The following is a 20,159-nucleotide window of genomic DNA, read 5'->3' as shown; positions in this document are numbered from 1 at the left end:
CTCACAGAGAAGATTGTTGCTATGTGATGAGGTGGAGGAGAGCAGCAAAGGGCTGTCTGAAGATGTAACCTATGCAGATTGCATGCAGAAACCTCTGAAGGAGGGGATGGCCTAGCCTGGTAATGACTTCTAATTATGGTGTCTGCAAAGGGCTATTCATTGATGAGCTCTGAGTAACCCTAGGCCTTTCCTTGAAAACCCAACTTGAACAGAATGCTCAAATTCTGTATTTCTTCTCGATAGAACTCCAATAGGCTATGTTTCACATACACATAGCTGGTTCATTCAGAGATGTCTGTTCAGTTTTGCTCAGTGCTCAAAGCCCTGGCAAATATTCATTTTTTTCAAAGATCTTGTTATAACCACTTTGTAGGTGGGTCTTACTCTACATTAGGTGTTTTTCAGTTTCAGGGCCCTATCTACCTCCTGCCACAAATTTTGAGAAGACTTTCTGGACCTCAACAGTCAGCTAACTTGGTTTCCCAGTACCAAGAGCCAGTAGGGTGTGCTAGAACTTTCTCCTGGCATCTTCTGGCATGGTCCTTGGAGAAACCCTGCCATATTGCTTTGGTACCACAACATCTGTATTTTCTGAGACACGAAGAGAAATAACATAGAATCTCAGATTCTTGTTTTATCTCTTCATTTCAACTTCTTGCCCAGTTTGTAGGCCTTTTAACCCTTCTTAGTTTTGGCAATGACACAGTTGTTCTGTTGGGATGGTAGTGGGAATGTGGGGGATGGGCTGGTGGTCAAGTTGAAGAGAACAAGGATAGGGTCTGGAGTCAAAAGAAACTGATATTGAGATAAGGCTTTGTCATTTCATAATGGAGTTGATCTTAGAAAAACCGTGGACTTTTTACCTCGCAGGATGGTAAGAAGGATTAAACAATAGCATTGATCAATCCCCTAACATATACAGTAGGTGCTTGATAACAGACTTTAGAATCAAAGAAGTAAGAGGACCCATCATGACTCTGATAATTCGATGTCCTTTGAGTTTCATGGCCAATTCTTATTTGGGATTAAAAAGATTATTCTCATTTTTGTTTGTTTCTAGCTTCTTGAGCTCACTTTTCTTGGTTCAGATTAAATGGTTTGCAGGGTCACTCTGATACTGATGAGCCTCTCAGACACCTATGGCTGTCTGAGTTGTGGTTGTTTCCCAATGGACTTTACATCAGGTGTGTGGCACAGAGCCCTGCATGTAGGATGGGCTGGGAGATGTATGCTGAATGAATAGACTTATGGAAGTTTTTTGCCCCTTGAGTGAGTCTGAAATGCAAACAACTGAAGAAAAAAGAAATGTAGAACTTATTAGTAACCCAAATCATAACCAGTATAGGGAAGGCTGGTTGATTGTAAACCCAGAGAGTACCACTGCAGTCACAGGGGTCTGTCTCTCCAGCTACTCCAATGACCCACAGTAACAGTCATGCCTTAGAGTGGGCAAATCAACAAGGAGGCCAACCCCCATCAAGGTATAAACATCCAATGGCTAAGAGCACTTTTGTTCTTTGAAAAATAATAAAAGCTTCCGTCCTCCCACCAACAGACAACTTGATATCAGAGCCAAGAGGCACCTCGGATCATCAGCATCCCTTTAATGAGGTGAGGAACTCTTGGTGGTAAACTCAACAGCTGAGTAACAGGATGGCGGTACAACAACAGGTCGAGAATCAAGGCAGTGAGGTCAAAGCACTGAGCCAACACCCACCTGGGATGGGGTATAAAAGGCCCAGGAAGGAAGGGGGTTCTCAGACTCGTGTCTTGGCCTTTCCAGCTGCTCTGAACCTCCTGTGCAGCATCAGCCCACACCATGACTTCCTTCTACATGACATCAAGCCAGCCTCTGGGCAGCACCCAGAATCCTGGAGAAAGAAATATCTGCCCCTCCTCCGGTGATATTGGGTACCACCCTGGCTTAGAAGAAAAGGTTGCCTGCCAGGGCCTCCTGGCCAGCCTGGCACATGTCAACCGAGTTCGAGTGGGGACCACCCCACTGGGCCGACCCAATCTCTGTCTGCCCAACAGCTGCCACAGTGCTTGCCCCTTGCCAGGAACCCGCAACATTCCTGCCAACATCGGAAGCTGTGGGGCCTACGGTGAGGGCACCCTGAACGGCCATGAAAAGGTGACCATGCAGTTCCTGAACGACCGCCTGGCCAACTACCTGCAGAAGGTGCGGCAGCTGGAGCAGGAGAACGCGGAGCTGGAGACCAAGATCCGAGAGTGGAGCAAATGCCATGAGACCACCATGTGCCCCAACTACCAGTGCTACTTCCAGACCATCGAGGAGCTCCAGCAGAAGGTGGGGTGTGGAGTAGCCTGGGGTGTGCTGGGCCTGAGGGAGGCGGAGGGCATGGCAGGCAAAACCACTGAAGGCTCAAGAGCTTAGGGTTCTTGGGTTTCCTTGAGCAGGAGGGTAGACACCACACATAGGGCTGGAACCCAGTGTGACGTTAGTGTGTGAATGGTCTTCCTGTTTTTTCTTAGATCCTGTGCAGCAAAGCTGAGAATGCCAGGCTGGTTAGCCAGATTGACAACGCCAAGCTGGCTGCCGATGACTTTAGGATCAAGTAAGTAAGAGTCTAAGAAGGCCCAAAATGACTCCTTCCCCACCTAAATCCCAAATGTCCAAGCATTTGTTGAGTGAGGGAATTACTGTTCTGTTTCTTTCTTCCTAAATTCCCAAATTAAAAACAAGTAATAGAAAGAAGGTAGAGAAGATACAACACCATTAAGTCAAGCATGTATGGCATAGCCTCATGTTAGTCCTATGTCATATATTTCCCTAAAATGTAAGGTAAGGATGCCTGAGCTCATTAGTTAAAATCAAAATAGAGTTATTTCAAGAATAAACTGAATATGGAAAGCTATTGAATTTCATATATCAGTTGGAAGAGCCACTTACGGAGGGGTCAGTGTCCAGATTTAGCTATGAAGCCCTCAGCTACCAGGCATTTCCACTCAATAAAGGAGAGAGATGAACAAGTAGCACAACACAAAGAATAAGGGAGCAAATCAAGGTCCAGGCTCCTGCTGTTGCTTCTCTTTCTTAACAATAGCCCGTGAAATGGCCCGAGCCCTGTACTGGGTCCTAAGACACATATTCTTAGGCAAGTCAGTTAACTTTCTGAACCACAGTTGCTTCAATGCACAATGGTAAAAATATGACTGCTTTCCTAGACCACGAATCCTTTGAGAGGGAGGGGATGTGTCTAATTCTTCTCTGAGGCCAGAGACTGAGCACAGTGAGCAAATGAGGATCCACGGTGGTCAGGGGGTGGGAACTGGGGTCAGGTGAGAGAGGCTTTCCTTGACATCTGTTGACCTTGCATCTCCTTGATGGAAGGCACGAGAGTGAGCACTCCCTGCGCCTGCTGGTGGAGGCGGACATGTGTGGGATGCACAAGCTCCTGGATGACCTGAGCCTGGCCAAGGCCGACCTGGAGGCCCAGCAGGAGTCCCTGAAGGAAGAGCAGCTCTGCCTCAAGAGCAACCACGAGAAGGTCTGGCCCTGTGGCTGCAGACTCATGGTGGTGGTGGTCGGGGGGGTGGGAGACTTGATGGACAGGAAAGAGAGCCCCTCTCATCCTGTGGCTCTAGGATTGGAGTCAGTTGGCATCAGGATAATGGGTTGATCTTGGTTTGAGTCAAGCTGACTCTGTGGGATGTGGTAGCTGGGAGTTTCTTCTCCAAAGACTTGCCTCATGAGTTTGGGAAGGTCTCCACATAGGTTCTTCTCATTGGCCCTGGCAATAAGACCTTTCACATCAGTGTGTATGTGGACTCACCCCTCATACTGTTTGTCAGGAGAGCAGTCGAGGTGCTGTCTGCTCTGTCCAAAGCCCTTTTCTCACTTAGGGTTCTTCTGTTGGTTCTTCTGTCCCTGCAGGAAGTGAACATTCTGAAGTGCCAGCTGGGAGACAGGCTCCGGATTGAGCTGGACACGGAGCCCACCGTGGACCTGAGCCGGGTGCTGGAGGAGATGCGGTGCCAGTACGAGACCATGGTGGAGACCAACCGGCGTGACGTGGAGCAGTGGTTCGAAGCTCAGGTGAGGCGGTGCTGCGGAGCAGGGGGCAGGTGGGCTGGGGGAGCCCGGCTTCCATGTGGGCCAGTGAGCTGACCTGTGTCATTTATCCCACTGTGCTTCAGTCTGAAGGCATCAGCCTGCAGGCCTCGTCCTGCTCTGAGGAGCTGCAGTGCTGCCAGTCGGAGATCCTGGAGCTGAGATGCACGGTGAACGCCCTGGAGGTGGAGCGCCAAGCCCAGCACCAGCTGGTATGGGTCCTCCTGCACCCGCAGGGCACTGCGAATGCCACTGCCACGGCCTGGTCACAGCATATCTGAGAAGTCTCCCTACTCAGTCCTATAAACATTAAGTTTGAGCTCGATTTGGGTTCCGCTCTCCTGGGTGGAGAAGGCTTGCTTTTAAGGCTAGTTCGACCTAGAAAGATGGTTCCTATTACATGTTAACTCCACTGCTTTCAGAACAAGGTGTGGAGGTGCAGGCACTCATTTCACAAGACTTTTCTGGGTATCTCCTTCATGTCATGTGCTGGACGCATAGGGGGAACATGACACAGTTCAAGTTAGACTTCTGTGTGTGTGTAAAAAGTCATGGTCACATTGATGGTCATTTCTTCAGAGCTCTAGAAATGCCCTGTGACTTCATGGAATTTGCCACCTGCCTGGTGAATTCAGCCGTGATCTTCACTGCTAAATTTTTCATCCCCTGGGACGTTCCCCCCCATTATTTCCCATTATAGAAAGACTGTCTGCAGAACTCCCTGTGTGAGGCCGAGGCCCGCTTCGGCACCGAGCTGGCCCAGATGCAGTGCCTGATCAGCACCGTGGAGGAGCAGCTGGCCGAGATCCGGGCTGACCTGGAGCGGCAGAACCAGGAGTACCAGGTGCTGCTGGACACAAAGGCCCGGCTGGAGTGTGAGATCGCCACGTACCGGGACCTTCTGGAGAGCGAGGACTGCAAGTACGTGTCATCTAGGCAATTCCTGGCCAAGTCATTCAGTCGTTTCTCATAAGCTCCTCCGGGTAACAGAAGGGTGGTCTTCACAGCACAAGGCTCTCCATGCACCTGTGGAGCCACCACTGACGGTGCTGCACACACTCTGTGTCAGAGGTGGAGTGAGTGTGCAGGGACCGATTGTCCCTTCAGAGGAGGCTGCCATCTACCAGGTCTCTTGGCATAGATTTGATCCAGCGGGTTTTTTGGACTTGCTTTTCCTTTTAAAAATCTTTCCTAGTATTTTATACCCCGTGGGATAGAACCGGACTCTCCTGTACAAAACCTTGATTCTGGCAGGCATTGGAGAGATCGCCCGGTCAAACTCCAGAGGTGCAAACTAGGTGTCAGTGGGCAGAGGGCTTCAGTTGCCTCATGTCCTGTGGTTTGGGAGTGAGGACCCCTTCGCCATGCTCCACACACACATGTAGCAGTGAGCCTTCTATTAATTTCTACCCCTAACCTTGCCCGCCTTTTCCATCTCTCTGCAGACTCCCCTGCAATCCCTGTGCCACGTCTTCTGCCTGTGTGCCTCCCGCCTGTGCTCCTCGCCCGAGCTGTGCCCCCTGCACCACTTATGGGCCTGGCTCAGCCCGTGCAGCCAGCACTGGGAGCCGGTTCTGAATGTCTGTGGACCAGCGGAGGCGGCTAAACCAAGGGGATACCCACGTAGCAATGCTCATTAGACATTTCGGAAATCTGGCTTCTAACTATCACTGACTTTCCGCATAGGCCTGTCCAAACCTACCAGGAAAAGTGGGATCTCGATGGGGAGCCTTCCCTCCCAGCTCCCGATTTTCCCAGATGGGCTCCACACCTCCCTGGCTGGGTCCCGATGACCAGTGGTGGCTCAGAGTATCCACCTGGAGGCACTCAGGGATGGGATCCGATGGAAGAATCATTCGGGGTGAGTCTAGGGCAGTGATGGCGAACCTTTTGAGCTCGGCGTGTCAGCATTTTGAAAAACCCTCACTTCACTCTGGTGCCGTGTCACATATAGAAATTTTTTGATATTTGCAACCATAGTAAAACAAACATTTATATTTTGGATATTTATTTTATATATTTAAATGCCATTTAGCAAAGAAAAATCAACCAATAAAAAGAGTTCGTGTGTCACCTCTGACACGTGTGTCATAGGTTTGCCATCACTGGTCTAGGGCATGACTTGAAGTTGTGTTTCAAGGACACCGATGTTAACTTGAAAAATTTACCCACTAAACTTACTTCGTTTGTGACCAGGGAAGTGAGGAACAAACATCACTGTTTAGGATTTCCCCAAATTGACTGTTTCTAACATCTCCAGGCCCGGATAATGGTCCCAGAGGGAAATATGGGACTAGAAACTGTATATTTGATCACTTCCTCTCCCACTTCCTCCTCCCTGCGAAGGAAGCTGGTTCCACTTCCTCCCTAGGTCAGGGGGGAACCTCCTTGCAACAAATCTGAGCTCTCTCCACTCAGGATCCCTGTCTTTGACAAAGGGCCAGGCCCGCCTCTTGCTATGTCAAGGGACCTTTCACATTGAGAAATCTCTCTTCTCTCTAAGTACTGCCTCTCACAACCATGGTCTGGCTTGACTCCCCTCTTCATCGAATTTTACAGTAAAATTTCAACAGAGACTTAATTTTTTCTAGCACGTCCCCCTGAGGTATTAAAACCTACCGCTTCGACAGGAGAGGACTGCTGGCCACAAGGGTTTCGGGGTAATGGAAAAATAGATCACGACAGTATCTTCAACACGTTTATGTTTGCTTACTTCCTATGCTTCCGCTCTTGTCTCCCACTCTTCCCCGTCCTCACCACAATCCAGCCACGGTGGCCTTTCTGTGCGAGACGTGCTAGGAGACCTGTCCCTGCTCTTCCTCCTCCCTGGAATGCTGTCCCCCTCTTCCTGGTTATTCAGGTCTCAGCTGAAACATCACTCCCTCTGAAAGATCCTGCTCGATCATCAGTCTTCACTACTCACCTCCTCACTGTCTGTCCTGGTTATTTTCATCTGAGTATCTCTCAACCGCTCAATTTACTTACTTGCCTATTATTTTCTCATTAAAATGCTTCCTTGAGATTAGAATTTGTCTACTGCTGCTTCCCCACGGCCTAGGCCACCACCCGGCACAGAGCAGATGCTCAATAAACATCTGTGGAAAGAATGAATGTGTCTAGACCCGATTTTATCATTGACTCACGATTTTATCATTGACTCGCGATGGGGCTTGAGAATCGCCAGAGCCTCCGTGTTCTGTTCCTGCTATAAAATGGGGCTAATGTGACCTTTCCTACTCACGTCTTAGATCTGTCACGGACCCTAAGTGAGATGGCAGAATTAAAGCACCCTGCAAGGGAGGAAGCACCATATAAACCTCCTCCAGAACCAATATCATACCATGACTAGGAGTGTGGGTCCTGAGGCAGGTGGGTCAGGTTCAAAGCTCACCCCGGGCCTTCAGCCTTTTCCTTGAGGCAGTTAAAAGAAAGTTCCTTTAGCAGCTAAATTCAACCAGAAACAAAATGATATACTGAATAACTTGCTTTCCAGAACAAATTGTATTTGCATTTGTCCAAAGAATAAGGAACCTTTGCTTTGAGGGGCAGAGCCTTCTTAGCAACCCTCTTATACCGAGTTCATCCAAGGAGAGGGGAGCCCGTTTTGTGGGTGGTCTTGTCTTCTTTTCCCCTATTGGACCCACCAGGGTTAAAGTGATGGGGAGACACTCAGGAATTCCAAGGGTCACTGATGACTTCTGCAGAACTTTGTTTTGGGGGGATGTGGATTATATGTTTGCCGTCCTGATTTCTAAATGTGGTTGCCAGATGGTTGGAAAAATCGCTCATCTCAGCCTCATGGCACGTCCTACCTTGTGGCTCTTTAAGAGAAAAGGTGACAGTGGAGACACAGAGGAGTGACACTGTCACCAAAGTCAGAGTCAAGGCCGGCCTGGTTCAAGGCAACCTTGTCTTCATGGGAAGGAACTGCCTGTTTGCATTTGGGCCCACAGCGTCCAGCGCTGAATGTGGCCCATGATGAGAGTGTCCTTCTGGAAGAACCTCTTGTGTCATCAAGTCATTTTGTCTGAAGTTGATTGACTGGGCGGTGTTAAGGGGCAGGATCTGGCTTGTACCCCTTCCTACCCCAGTGATCTGAGCTTTAAAAAGCTCCCTCTGCAGGGTTGACATCTTCCTGGGAAGAGACTGTGTACCCCCTTGAAGGCGCTGCCTGTCGGGAAAGCTCCCTTCTCCTGCTTCAGCCCAGCTCCAGTCTCCCACCTACACCTGGTGGGCTTCCGTTCTCACCACGGACAGCAGCAGTGACATCACACAGAGCCTGCTCTGCTCTCTTCCTATGAAGGTTAAAATTAACACTGAACCCTAACCACACAATTTTAACTGGAGCTTTACGTAGCGGTGGTTTCCTCCTGCTGGTGTTAAATGCCATCTCTTCTCTCTGAGGACTGAATGTCGTTCTCTCACACTCAGAAAGGTGCACATTATAAGCCCCTTAAACTTATGAAGCAGTGGGGCTCACAGGAGTCAATAACTTGACTAAGGCTGAGCCAGGACTTGGACCTAGATTTCTCTGGCTGCAAAGCAATTGTGTCCTAGCGCTCGTGTCTTTATTCTCTGTTCTTTTGGTGACTCTGCCTTTTAAAGGGATACCCTGCAATGTAAGCCTTGGTTGCCCCTGTTTCTCACACTTAGGGTCACCGACACAGTGCAATTTGGAAAGTGGCTAGATGTGGATTTACTGAGCACAAACCTCACAGGACAGTGGATTAGTCAGTTCTCTGAACCAGCTGGTCTACACCCCAGCTCACTGCTGTCTACATCCTTAAAAAAAAAAAGTATGCATATAAGATCTTTGGTTAATCTCTTCCTGCCCTCTGGCCTCCCCCTTCCCTCTGAGGTTCATCAGTCTGTTCCATGTTTTCACGCTTGTGCATTGAGTGTCTGCCACCTGGTGGTCAGTGCACATCATAGCTACTGGTCGAATGGTCGCTTAGGCTTTTATATATATGAGATCCTAAATGAAAACAAATCTTATCCTGATTTGATTTAGGACCACAGGGTTTAGAAGTCCAGGATTTTTCTTTCCTTGGTATAACATGCTATTGTCTGGCTTTATACTATGTCTCTTCATTCATTTATTCATTCATTCATTGAACATTTATTGAGCATCACCATGCACCAGGCACTGTAGAGGTTAATACTGAGTATGATTTGCTCCATAGCTGAGCTCATTTGGTTATTTCTTTCATCTTTTCACTGATTGAGCATTTACTGTGTGTCAGGTGCTATGCTGAGAATTACAGCGATGAACAAGACAAAAGGAATAAGATGAAAATCCCTGCTTCTAAGGATCTTCCAAGTAAACTGACAGCAGATTACACAATGAGGGGGGCTATATTCAAGGTAAACTAGGGACTTAGTGTGAGTGGAGATGAAGAACTGACCAAATACCAAATAAAGCTGGAGGAAGATTCAAGGCTACTCTTGAACTGAGAAATACGAACTCTTAGGGATAGACTTGACCTTCAGAAATCAGAGTATTTAATAATAGATTTTTCATGTGCAAAATGAAGCCAACTTGTCCATCTTTCCCCATTTTTCCTGCACAAAATTTGTATTTGTGAAGTGGGCCAAATAAATACTTCTATAATGACTTATTCAGCTCATATTTCCCCAACGTCCTAAATCATTCACCCTCCAAGTTCCCATAGTCTATTTTTCTCCTTTCCATTGAATGCACCTTTGCCCCAGGACTATCTCCAGCCAGGTCAGTGAGAGTTTTATTAGCTTAAGACCCACAGGAAATGGTCCCTGAGAAACGCAGAGTAATGGACGAGTGACATCCAGAGGCTTATGGGGCCCCAAACAGCAGAGGTGGCTCCTGGTCCAGCACCCCAGGGACCTCATCAGCCAGGATCGTCACTCAAAGTGAAGGGTGTGAAGGGCAAAGGGTCTCTGAACACTGGGCAGAACAGCATTGTAACCCAACTGATTCAGCATGAAAGTCAGATTCCTGAAATGGGAAAAGGAGCCCAAGGGTATCCAGATGCTAACAAAACACCAAGCATTTTCTGTTTGTACAAGGCCTCTTAGAAAAATAACTCACAAAGTTATACAAGCAGAACACAAATACTGTAAAAACTTGAGACATAACAAAAGGCTACCATGTGCAAATAATCCTCCTCCTCAAATTAGTTTCTGTACACACACGAGTGAGGTGGTGGATATTAAAATATATATAAAATTGATTTCAGAGAGGAAGGGAGAGGGAGAGAGGGATAGAAACACCAATGATGAGAGAGAATCATTGATTGGCCACCTCCCACATGCCCCCCTCCCGAATGGAGATCGAACCCACAACCCAGGCACGTGCCCATACCAGGAATCACACTGACCTCCCAGTTCATAGGCTGATGCTTAATCACTGAGCCACAATGGCCGGGCAAGGTGGGGAATATTTTGATGTACTGATAGATGCGGCTCATGGTATTCTCTCTGAACACAGGGCCCTGCTAACAAAAGCTATAGCCTTCGCCACATTTAATGATTCGGGGAACGGATGGCATAGAGAAGGAAGGGAAGAGGCTTTTGAGGTTCAAAGACCAAGCCCTGAGTGGACAAGAGCATGGACTTGACTGACACGAGGAAGGGCACGTGTCCTGCTCTCTGGTTAGATGAAGGCATGTTGGGATCAGGGGATGAAGAGGCAGGGAAAGGAAGAGAACTGAGATGCTGATAGGTCCTCTGCTGGTCTGACCCCTTCTCCCAGGCTGGGATGGGGAGCCAAGGGCAGGGGCAGAATAGATACCCTAGTTAGGCTTGGGGATTTAGGAGCAGAGGGGACCTGTTCTCCCTTCCCCACTTGGAATCTGGAGAGGCACCAAGACCCCAGGGGAGTCTGGGAAGTAGAACCTTCACAAAGAATCCCGAGGCCGAGGGTGACATAGCAGCTAAAAGCAATCGTGTGTGTCAGAGAGCAGCAGAGATGTACAGAGGGGGTCCTGCGAGCTCCAGGGGACTGTGGATGAGGATAAGGATGACCTGGCAACACCTGGGGGTTCTGACAACCAAGCTCTAGGCAGAAGGACCCAGGTGGGCCACCTGGGCTGCAGGGTGGATGAATGAAAACGCTGAGGACACACCGCTGCCTTCCTCCTTGGCCCCAACACCATGGAAAAGAGGCCTCTGGAACTTGGGGCCACTCCTTGGGAAAGGGTACTCAAGATAACTGAGATGAAGGTCCTGCCCTTTGGCGTAGTGAGAGATGGAGATTAATAGTGTAATTTAGTTAAAGTATCAGAAAAGCTATATATTTTTCACAGCTGACTTTATGGTCTGAGACTCAGTCTTGCTATAAATTTATGTCTACATAGATGTCCCTTTTGGTAATTATAAAACGTAGCATGCTAGGTATCTTGTTGTGCACTTGGATTATTTTTTTTCATTTACTCTTATATTGTAGGTATCATTTCTATGTCAGCATCTATAGATCTACCTCATTATTTGTAATGGCTGTAAGCCTTTTCCTACATGGATGAACAACTCATTAACCATGCTCCTGTGGGTGGGCATTTTGTTTCTTCCTGGTCTGCTGTGACTCCCAAGCTGTTGCTATGAATATCCTTGTTACCATTGGACATGTGTCCATGTTAGTGTGTCTGCAGCATAAATTCCCGGAAGTGTAATAACTGGGTCAGAGGGTATGTGCAGCTGTACTTTTAATAGACATTTCTGACCTGCCTTGGAAAGATGTTGTATGATGCCATAGTATGTGACGGTGCCAACATCGTGACATTAACCTTTTTAAGAATTTATGGTTGACACTATTACAGATGTCCCCTATTTCCCCCCTTTTTGATCTTTGCTAACTTAAATAGGTACAAAATGGTAATTTAATAAGCATTTTTGAATTACAAATGATGTGAACATCTAAACATGATTAAAGGCCATCTGAAAAAAAGTAACAGCTAACACTTGTTTAGTGCTTCCTGCCAGACATTATTTTAAACTAGAGGCCTGATGCACGAAAATTCGTGCAAGCGTAGGCCTTCCTTCCCCCAGCTGCTGGCACCAGCATCCCTCCGGCACCTGGGACCCAGGCAGCTTCGCTCTGGCCTCAGCTTCGTCCAGTAGGACGTCTGGAATGATGTCCAGAAGGACATCTGGTCTAATTGAACAGTGCTCTGTAAATTGATACACAGAAATCTCTTCACATTATACAATTCAAAGGAGTACTCTACTCTGAAGTGCCCAATACTAGTACATACTGCAATGCTTGGCAGAGATAGTAGGTTAAAAAGTGGACAAAAAGTAAAGTAGAGTTTTGTCCTTTTTAAGGTAAATGACGCAAAGGTTAAATTAATTTAACAAGTTAAAACTGAGAATCTATTCATTTTGTGTTGAATTTATGTTATAAAAAACGGAAATACTATAAAATCTCATAAATAATAAATTACAGCAGAGCTACATAAAAGAAGATGGCTCATAATAAAAGAACAAAAAGTTAGGAACAATTTGTGTTTTTTAGAACGAAAAATATATCATCTTATGCACATACACAGAGGCCTAAGGAAAGACTAGAAAGAAACACAACAAAATATTATAAACTAGAGGCCTGATGCACGAAAATTCGTGCAAGCGTAGGCCTTCCTTCCCCCAGCTGCTGGCACCAGCATCCCTCCGGCACCTGGGACCCAGGCAGCTTCGCTCTGGCCTCAGCTTCGTCCAGTAGGACGTCTGGAATGATGTCCAGAAGGACATCTGGTCTAATTAGCATATTACCCTTTTATTATTATAGATGATTTATAGATATCAACTTGTTTAATACTTAAACAGATCGATGACCTGGGTGCTATTGCTGCTTCCATTTTTCACATGCAGAAACCACAGCATAGAGAGGTCAAGTCACCAGGCCCTGTTCATACAGCTGGTTCATGGAAGAACCAGAATTTGAATCCAAGCAGGGCGGCTCCATAGTTCCTGGCCTTAACCACTCTGCTATGCTGCCTTAAAATTCTGTGTAATGGGTTCTAGTAGCAGATAAGTATTAAAGCAAGTGTCCTGCGCTAGAATGTAGATAAAGGAACCTGGGATGGGGGGGTGGGGGTGGGAAGGGGAAGTGAAGAGAATTATTTTCATATTGATCAGTCTCTAATGAACTAAAGACCTGGGACAAAAATAAAGCAGAATAATAATGTTAAAAACCCTTAAAATCAAATTAAAGATGCTCAAGTAACAGGTATAAAATCCCATCCAGAGACAGAGAAGCACTGATCAGACAGACCGTCAAACCTCAGAGAGAAGGCAGGGGAGGGTGGGGGGAAGTGGGAGAGATCAACCAAAGGACTTGCATGCATGCATATAAGCATAACCAATAGTCACAGACCCTAGGGTGGGTGAAGGCACGAGTGGGGTGTGAAGGGGGGGTAATGGGGTATAAGGACACATGTAATACCTTAATCAATAAAGAAAAAAAAGAAAACAAAGTCATGAACTATGACGCTAGCTGCAATAAAAACACAGCCCTGTCCACTGAAACAAATCACATGGAAGAGAAAAGAACATGGTGACTTTTCCTGTTTCAAAGCCTCTCAAGATGGACTTTTGAAATCAGAGATCCCTCAGGTGTCCTTCCAAAGGAAGCAAACTTCTTTCTGCTGTAACACACAGTGGGTGCTGCCTGTGGACAGTAGGCGTTTGCTGAGGTATCTTCAGAGTCTCCCCCCTGCAATAGACAAGGTGGCTGCAGGTGAGAGCCAAGCCCTGTGGGCTGCTCCAACTCCACTGCTTTTGTTCTCACTCAGAGATGCATCAGAATGGCCCCAACGCCACGGTATTGAATGATGCTATTCTGTACCCAGTGGCCCACCGCCCCCTGAAGATAGATGGTAACTCGAAAAATTTTACCCCTGAAGAGAGAAGACAGAGGTGGCCCCTGTGGATGAAGGAGGGCTGCAGGACTACTTTTCTCTTGGCTCTTCATCGCCAGCACCTTCCTTCATGTCACCCGGCTCATATATGTTGTACTCAGGCACTGGGGCCTGTTTTCACAGGGGAGTGAACAGGGCAGTCTACGGTGTCCAGGGTGGGATCCTCCTCATCTACACAGCCGAGTGTATCTCAATCACCTGCCTCACGCTGTCCACTTACTGCCAGTTCCTGAGACAAAAGAGAATCAGCAGAATCCACTGCTCTACAGAGGAGCAGGCAGCATCAATGCTGCTATGCAACACAAACCTTACAGAGCCCACATGGGGGCAGGGGGGGCACAAAATCCAGCTTTAGAGAGGGGTGTCAGCCAGGGATGCAAACTTCAGCTCTGATGCCTAGAAGTGTGTTCAGAGATGGAAGGAACCTCAATGTTCATCAATGGGACAAATCCTGCCTGGGGATAGGGTCAAAAGATGGAGCCTATTTAGCAAATCAAAGGAAACCATTTTAATGGTCCAATTCTCTGGATTACAGTGATGCTATGATGACACGGAAGAGAGAAACAAAAAGGTGTTTGAAGATGAACATATGCAGATTGTGCTCCAAGGCCTCTGAAGGACAACCTGACTGGGAGAGGTCTTCTAAGGACTGCCTCAGCAGAGAATTCTTCATCGATGACCTCAGTAGTTGGGAGAGGCTCAGCTGACCCAGAGCAGTTTTCCTTCAGGGCAGAATTGCAGTTCTCTTTATTTTATTTCTTCTTGAGAGAATTCCAAGAACCTAGGTCTCACCAATCCTCACACCCACTGCCTCCCATTTGGGTTCCAATGGGGATCCTTGTTCCTGAACTTCGCTCAGAGAAGAGACCTATTTATACTCTTTTAGGAATATCCCATTCGATCTTCCTCAGTCTTTAGGTTCCTCTATTTTTCCTTGGCCACTTTGGAGGGGCAATGCCTGGCCCCTCAGAAGTTGGTCCCAATGGCCCCTCAGCTTTGTTGAAACTCTTTGGGATCCGAGATATGTTACAGATTCTTATATTTAAGTATAACCTTTTCTATGTGCATTTTATTGTCCTCCCTGCCTCAGTATCTCTGTGCCGGAATACAAGGTCCCTCAATAATATTGTTCTTCACTCCAACTTCCTGTCTAATAATTAAGCCTTGTACACTTTCCCGAGCAATGATCTGGGAAGCAGTACAGGTTGTTCCCCTTGGGGGTTGTGGTGAGGTTGAGAGAGAATGGGCTCTACAGATATGAGATGTAATCTAGTCCTTACCAGTTTATCAGCTCTGTGAATCAAAAACGAACTTTATTCTAGTTTCCTCATCAAAGCTAATAACAGCAACCTCACAAGTGGGAAGGACTCAATAGGAAAGAACACAGTAGAATAGCTAGCTTACCTGTATTCTCTCTAAATGTTAGTTCTTAAACTTTTGTCTCAACATCCTTTGAGCTCTGTTGCCCAATTTACCTTTCTGGATTAAATATGATTATTGTTTTTTGTTAGTAGTTTCTCTCTAGATACACCTGTGGTCAGGATGATGAATTTTCTTTCACTAACTCTCATTAATCTATGATTCTCATTCAAGTTTAAGACCCTACGATTTCAGTGACACTGTTTTCTCCTGAATAACAGGGACCACTGTGCGTCCTGGACACAGCACACCACCTGAGTTATGGGGGTGTTCAGGAAACATGCTGAACAAGTGAATGAATGAATGCGGATGTGGACTAGTCAACTAAAACTGAATTAGCAGCAATGTTCGTAGTGCATTGATGCTTTGTTGCTCCTCCAGGGGAGTATGCAATTTAAAAGAGAAAAGAAAAAAGAAGAAATGAGAACCACCCAATATTCAAATATCAGTAGACTTGCTAGTTTTATACAATGGCATTTCTCTTTAAAGGAAAGCTCAGTTGAGTCCAACCACAGGTGGGAGAGCCACTAGATCTTATAGATTTGCTGTATCTCCTGCTACACAAATCATTGACTGAAAGATTAGATCCTTCAGTGTGGCCGCATCCACAGGGAGACCGTCCAGCCCAGAGTGAGGACATCTGAGGCTGCATTAACTGTTGGTGGTGGCTGACTAGGAATATAAAACTCTGACCTTCCATGAACAGACAATCTGATATCAAAGAGGCAAGAGGCACCTCAGATCATCAACAATCCTTTAATGAGGTGAGGAACTCTTGGTGGTAAACTCAACAGCTGAGTAACAGGATGGCGGTACAACAACAGGTCGAGAATCAAGGCAGTGAGGTCAAAGCACTGAGCCAACACCCACCTGGGATGGGGTATAAAAGGCCCAGGAGGGAAGGGGGTTCTCAGACTCGTGTCTTGGCCTTTCCAGCTGCTCTGAACCTCCTGTGTAGCGTCAGCCCACACCATGACTTCCTTCTACATGACCTCAAGCCAGCCTCTGGGCCAGGACCCCCCACCATTCCTGCCAACATCGGAAGCTGTGGGGCCTATGGTGAGGGTACCCTGAACGGCCATGAAAAGGTGACCATGCAGTTCCTGAACGACCGCCTGGCCAACTACCTGCAGAAGGTGCGGCAGCTGGAGCAGGAGAACGCGGAGCTGGAGACCAAGATCCGAGAGTGGAGCAAATGCCATGAGACCACCATGTGCCCCAACTACCAGTGCTACTTCCAGACCATCGAGGAGCTCCAGCAGAAGGTGGGGTGTGGAGTAGTCTGGGGTCTGCTGGGTCTGAGGGAGGCGGAGGGCATGGCAGGCAAAACCACTGAAGGCTCAAAGAGGTTAGGGTTCTTGGGTTTCCTTGAGCAGGAGGGTAGACACCACACATAGGGCTGGAGCCCAGTGTGATGTTACTGTGTGAATGGTCTTCCTGTTTTTTCTTAGATCCTGTGCAGCAAAGCTGAGAATGCCAGGCTGGTTAGCCAGATTGACAATGCCAAGCTGGCTGCCGATGACTTTAGGATCAAGTAAGTAAGGCCAGAAGCAGGCTAAGAGTGACTCCTTTCTTCTGTTTTATTTCTAAGTGGCTACCAGAGTACTTGGTCCACCAGAGTAGATGTTCAAAAATAGTAGTTGATGAGAATAATGAATGAATCAATGAATAAGTGTCCTCTTTCTTCCTCTCCAAACCATAATTTAACCTATTATTAGAAATGGTCATTATATGGGATGAAAGAGAACAAAAACATTAAAACAAGAAAAGAGGTAGGGTCTAGATTGATTAGATCCTATGTCATATTCTCCCCATATCTAGAAGGAAAGAGGGTTTTGTGTTATAACCTGAAGCAAAATCAAGTCATTCCAAGAATAAACTTTCAGTACATAGGTCACTGACAGACTCACTAACCCTTGGCCTAATCCATTAGTGGGAATAATTGTCATTGTAGCTTCTTGTATTAAGAGTTGCAATTGAATGAATGAGAAAAAAAATGAGAAATAATTAATCCAATGGGTGAAGTAGCAAACTGTAGGTCCAGAAGGCTTATATTTAAGCCATTCTTTTCCCTACGGCAGCATGAATACTGCATTTGAAGTTTGAATACTTAGGTTGAGTCCCTTATTTACTATTAATCAAGGTATATAATCCTAGACATCTACTATTCTTTCTGAGACTCGGTTTCCATCTAGTCAATGACCATGGGCTCTGTAGCTACAGAGGCTAACACAGTGATAGACCAGGTGAGCAAATGAGGATCCAAGGTGGGAACTGGGATCAGGTGAGAGAGGCTTTCCTTGACATCTGTTGACCTTGCATCTCCTTGATGGAAGGCACGAGAGTGAGCACTCCCTGCGCCTGCTGGTGGAGGCGGACATGTGTGGGATGCACAAGCTCCTGGATGACCTGAGCCTGGCCAAGGCCGACCTGGAGGCCCAGCAGGAGTCCCTGAAGGAGGAGCAGCTCTGCCTCAAGAGCAACCACGAGAAGGTCTGGCCCTGTGGCTGCAGACTCATGGTGGTGGTGGTGGTGGTTAGGGGGTGTTGGGCAGGAAAGGGAGCCCCTCTCATCCTGTGGCTCTAGGATTGGAGTCAGTTGGCATCAGGATAATGGGTTGATCTGGGTTTGAGTCAAGCTGACTCTGTGGGATGTGGTAGCTGGGAGTTTCTTCTCCAAAGACTTGCCTCATGAGTTTGGGAAGGTCTCCACATGGGTTCTTCTCATTGACCCTGGCAACAAGACCTTTCACATCAGTGTGTATGTGGAGTCACTCTTCACACTGTTTGTCAGGAGAGCAGTCCAGGTGCTGTCTGCTCTGTCAAAGCCCTTTTCTCACTTGGGGTTCTTCTGTTGGTTCTTCGGTCCCTGCAGGAAGTTAACATTCTGAAGTGCCAGCTGGGAGACAGGCTCCGGATTGAGCTGGACACGGAGCCCACCGTGGACCTGAGCCGGGTGCTGGAGGAGATGCGGTGCCAGTATGAGACCATGGTGGAGACCAACCGGCGTGACGTGGAGCAGTGGTTCGAAGCTCAGGTGAGGCGGTGCTGCGGAGCAGGGGCCAGGTGGGCTGGGGGAGCCCGGCTTCCATGTGGGCCAGTGAGCTGACCTGTGTCATTTATCCCACTGTGCTTCAGTCTGAAGGCATCAGCCTGCAGGCCTCGTCCTGCTCTGAGGAGCTGCAGTGCTGCCAGTCGGAGATCCTGGAGCTGAGATGCACGGTGAACGCCCTGGAGGTGGAGCGCCAAGCCCAGCACCAGCTGGTATGGGTCCTCCTGCACCCGCAGGGCACTGCGAATGCCCCTGCCACGGCCTGGTCACAGCATATCTGAGAAGTCTCCCTACTCAGTCCTATAAACATTAAGTTTGAGCTCGATTTGGGTTCCGCTCTCCTGGGTGGAGAAGGCTTGCTTTTAAGGCTAGTTCGACCTAGAAAGATGGTTCCTATTACATGTTAACTCCACTGCTTTCAGAACAAGGTGTGGAGGTGCAGGCACTCATTTCACAAGACTTTTCTGGGTATCTCCTTCATGTCATGTGCTGGACGCATAGGGGGAACATGACACAGTTCAAGTTAGACTTCTGTGTGTGTGTAAAAAGTCATGGTCACATTGATGGTCATTTCTTCAGAGCTCTAGAAATGCCCTGTGACTTCATGGAATTTGCCACCTGCCTGGTGAATTCAGCCATGATCTTCACTGCTGAATTTTTCATCCCCTGGGACTTCCCCCCATTATTTCCCATTATAGAAAGACTGTCTGCAGAACTCCCTGTGTGAGGCCGAGGCCCGCTTCGGCACCGAGCTGGCCCAGATGCAGTGCCTGATCAGCACCGTGGAGGAGCAGCTGGCCGAGATCCGGGCTGACCTGGAGCGGCAGAACCAGGAGTACCAGGTGCTGCTAGACGTCAAGGCCCGGCTGGAGTGTGAGATCGCCACGTACCGGAACCTTCTGGAGAGCGAGGACTGCAAGTACGTGTCCTCTAGGCAATTCCTGGCCAGGCCACATACCTGACTGTCAGATTCCGTTGAGATAACTCAATGTACTGGTGCAGGAGAGCTCATCCTAAAGAACCCGCCTCACTTAGTAACTCATTCACCATTGCTGATGTGTACAGATCGTGCTGTTGATAGAATGGATCACAAATGGTAGCCGGGCCCTAAGCCGAGCCCCAGGGACGCCTGGATATGGAAAGATATGGCTGAGTGAGGACGTGGGTCTGACGGAAGAGGTTCCGTTGGGTTGTATGATTTGTCTGAGGCAAACCCTCCCACACCATTTTGGTCTGATCTTTTCTGTCTTCGGCACTGAGATATCTTTTTATTTCCCATGTCTAACTCTCCCTTCTCTCTCTCCCTTGCAGACTCCCCTGCAATCCCTGCTCTACACCTGCCTCCTGTACCCTTCGTCCAAGCTGCCCCCCGCCGGCCTGTGGGTCTTCATGAGAGCTGACTCTGAAGGTCTGAGTTCCAACACAGGAGGTCAGGGCTGCCTGTCCTGGGTTTAGGATCGCCCTCACCTTGCTTAGTCTTTCTCTAGAAATACCAAACCCACTGGAGGCATTTTCACTGACTCAAAGGGCAGCAGACAACTTCTAAGTAGTGGCTTCCTATCTGTTCCTTAGGCTGATTTTTAAAAAACATTGCATTGTCTTCCACTGAAACTCTTGTTTTCCCCCCTAGTCTCTCTTCTGGGATTTTCATTCTACTCCAGTGCTTCAGAATCTTCTAAAATGTAATTGGGCTCCTGTATTAAATAAATGGTCAATAAACCTCC

At 47.7% G+C, this 20,159-nt stretch overlaps 2 protein-coding genes across 2 annotated transcripts; both read left to right on the top strand.

Annotated features, from left to right (window-relative positions):
* Positions 1-1,819: 1,819 nt before the first annotated feature.
* Positions 1,820-5,653, top strand: KRT38 (keratin 38, type I). Its single transcript, XM_006774382.1, has 7 exons — positions 1,820-2,311; positions 2,497-2,579; positions 3,356-3,512; positions 3,899-4,060; positions 4,162-4,287; positions 4,776-4,996; positions 5,521-5,653. The coding sequence occupies exons 1-7, from the start codon at positions 1,820-1,822 to the stop codon at positions 5,651-5,653; spliced, it is 1,374 nt and encodes a 457-aa protein (XP_006774445.1).
* A 10,537-nt stretch (positions 5,654-16,190) lies between these two features.
* LOC102765561 (keratin, type I cuticular Ha7) lies at positions 16,191-19,828 on the top strand. The gene is made up of 8 exons (XM_006774448.1): positions 16,191-16,224; positions 16,321-16,649; positions 16,836-16,918; positions 17,721-17,877; positions 18,259-18,420; positions 18,522-18,647; positions 19,134-19,354; positions 19,747-19,828. Exons 1-8 carry the CDS (start codon positions 16,191-16,193, stop codon positions 19,826-19,828), a joined length of 1,194 nt encoding a protein of 397 aa, XP_006774511.1.
* Positions 19,829-20,159: the final 331 nt, after the last annotated feature.

Source organism: Myotis davidii, unplaced genomic scaffold, assembly GCF_000327345.1.
Source record: "Myotis davidii unplaced genomic scaffold, ASM32734v1 scaffold327, whole genome shotgun sequence".
NCBI lineage: Eukaryota > Metazoa > Chordata > Mammalia > Chiroptera > Vespertilionidae > Myotis > Myotis davidii.
This window is presented reverse-complemented; position numbering and strand designations above follow the sequence as displayed.

Bases quoted from the DNA above. Each gene is read 5' to 3' on its own strand.
- KRT38 (XM_006774382.1), top strand. From the start codon at position 1,820: ATGACTTCCTTCTACATGACATCAAGCCAGCCTCTGGGCAGCACCCAG. The intron at 2,312-2,496 runs GTGGGGTGTGGA...GTTTTTTCTTAG, and splicing joins TCGAGGAGCTCCAGCAGAAG to ATCCTGTGCAGCAAAGCTGA. The intron at 4,997-5,520 runs GTACGTGTCATC...ATCTCTCTGCAG, and splicing joins CTGGAGAGCGAGGACTGCAA to ACTCCCCTGCAATCCCTGTG.
- LOC102765561 (XM_006774448.1), top strand. From the start codon at position 16,191: ATGGCGGTACAACAACAGGTCGAGAATCAAGGCA. The intron at 16,225-16,320 runs GTGAGGTCAAAG...TGGCCTTTCCAG, and splicing joins ACAGGTCGAGAATCAAGGCA to CTGCTCTGAACCTCCTGTGT. The intron at 16,650-16,835 runs GTGGGGTGTGGA...GTTTTTTCTTAG, and splicing joins TCGAGGAGCTCCAGCAGAAG to ATCCTGTGCAGCAAAGCTGA.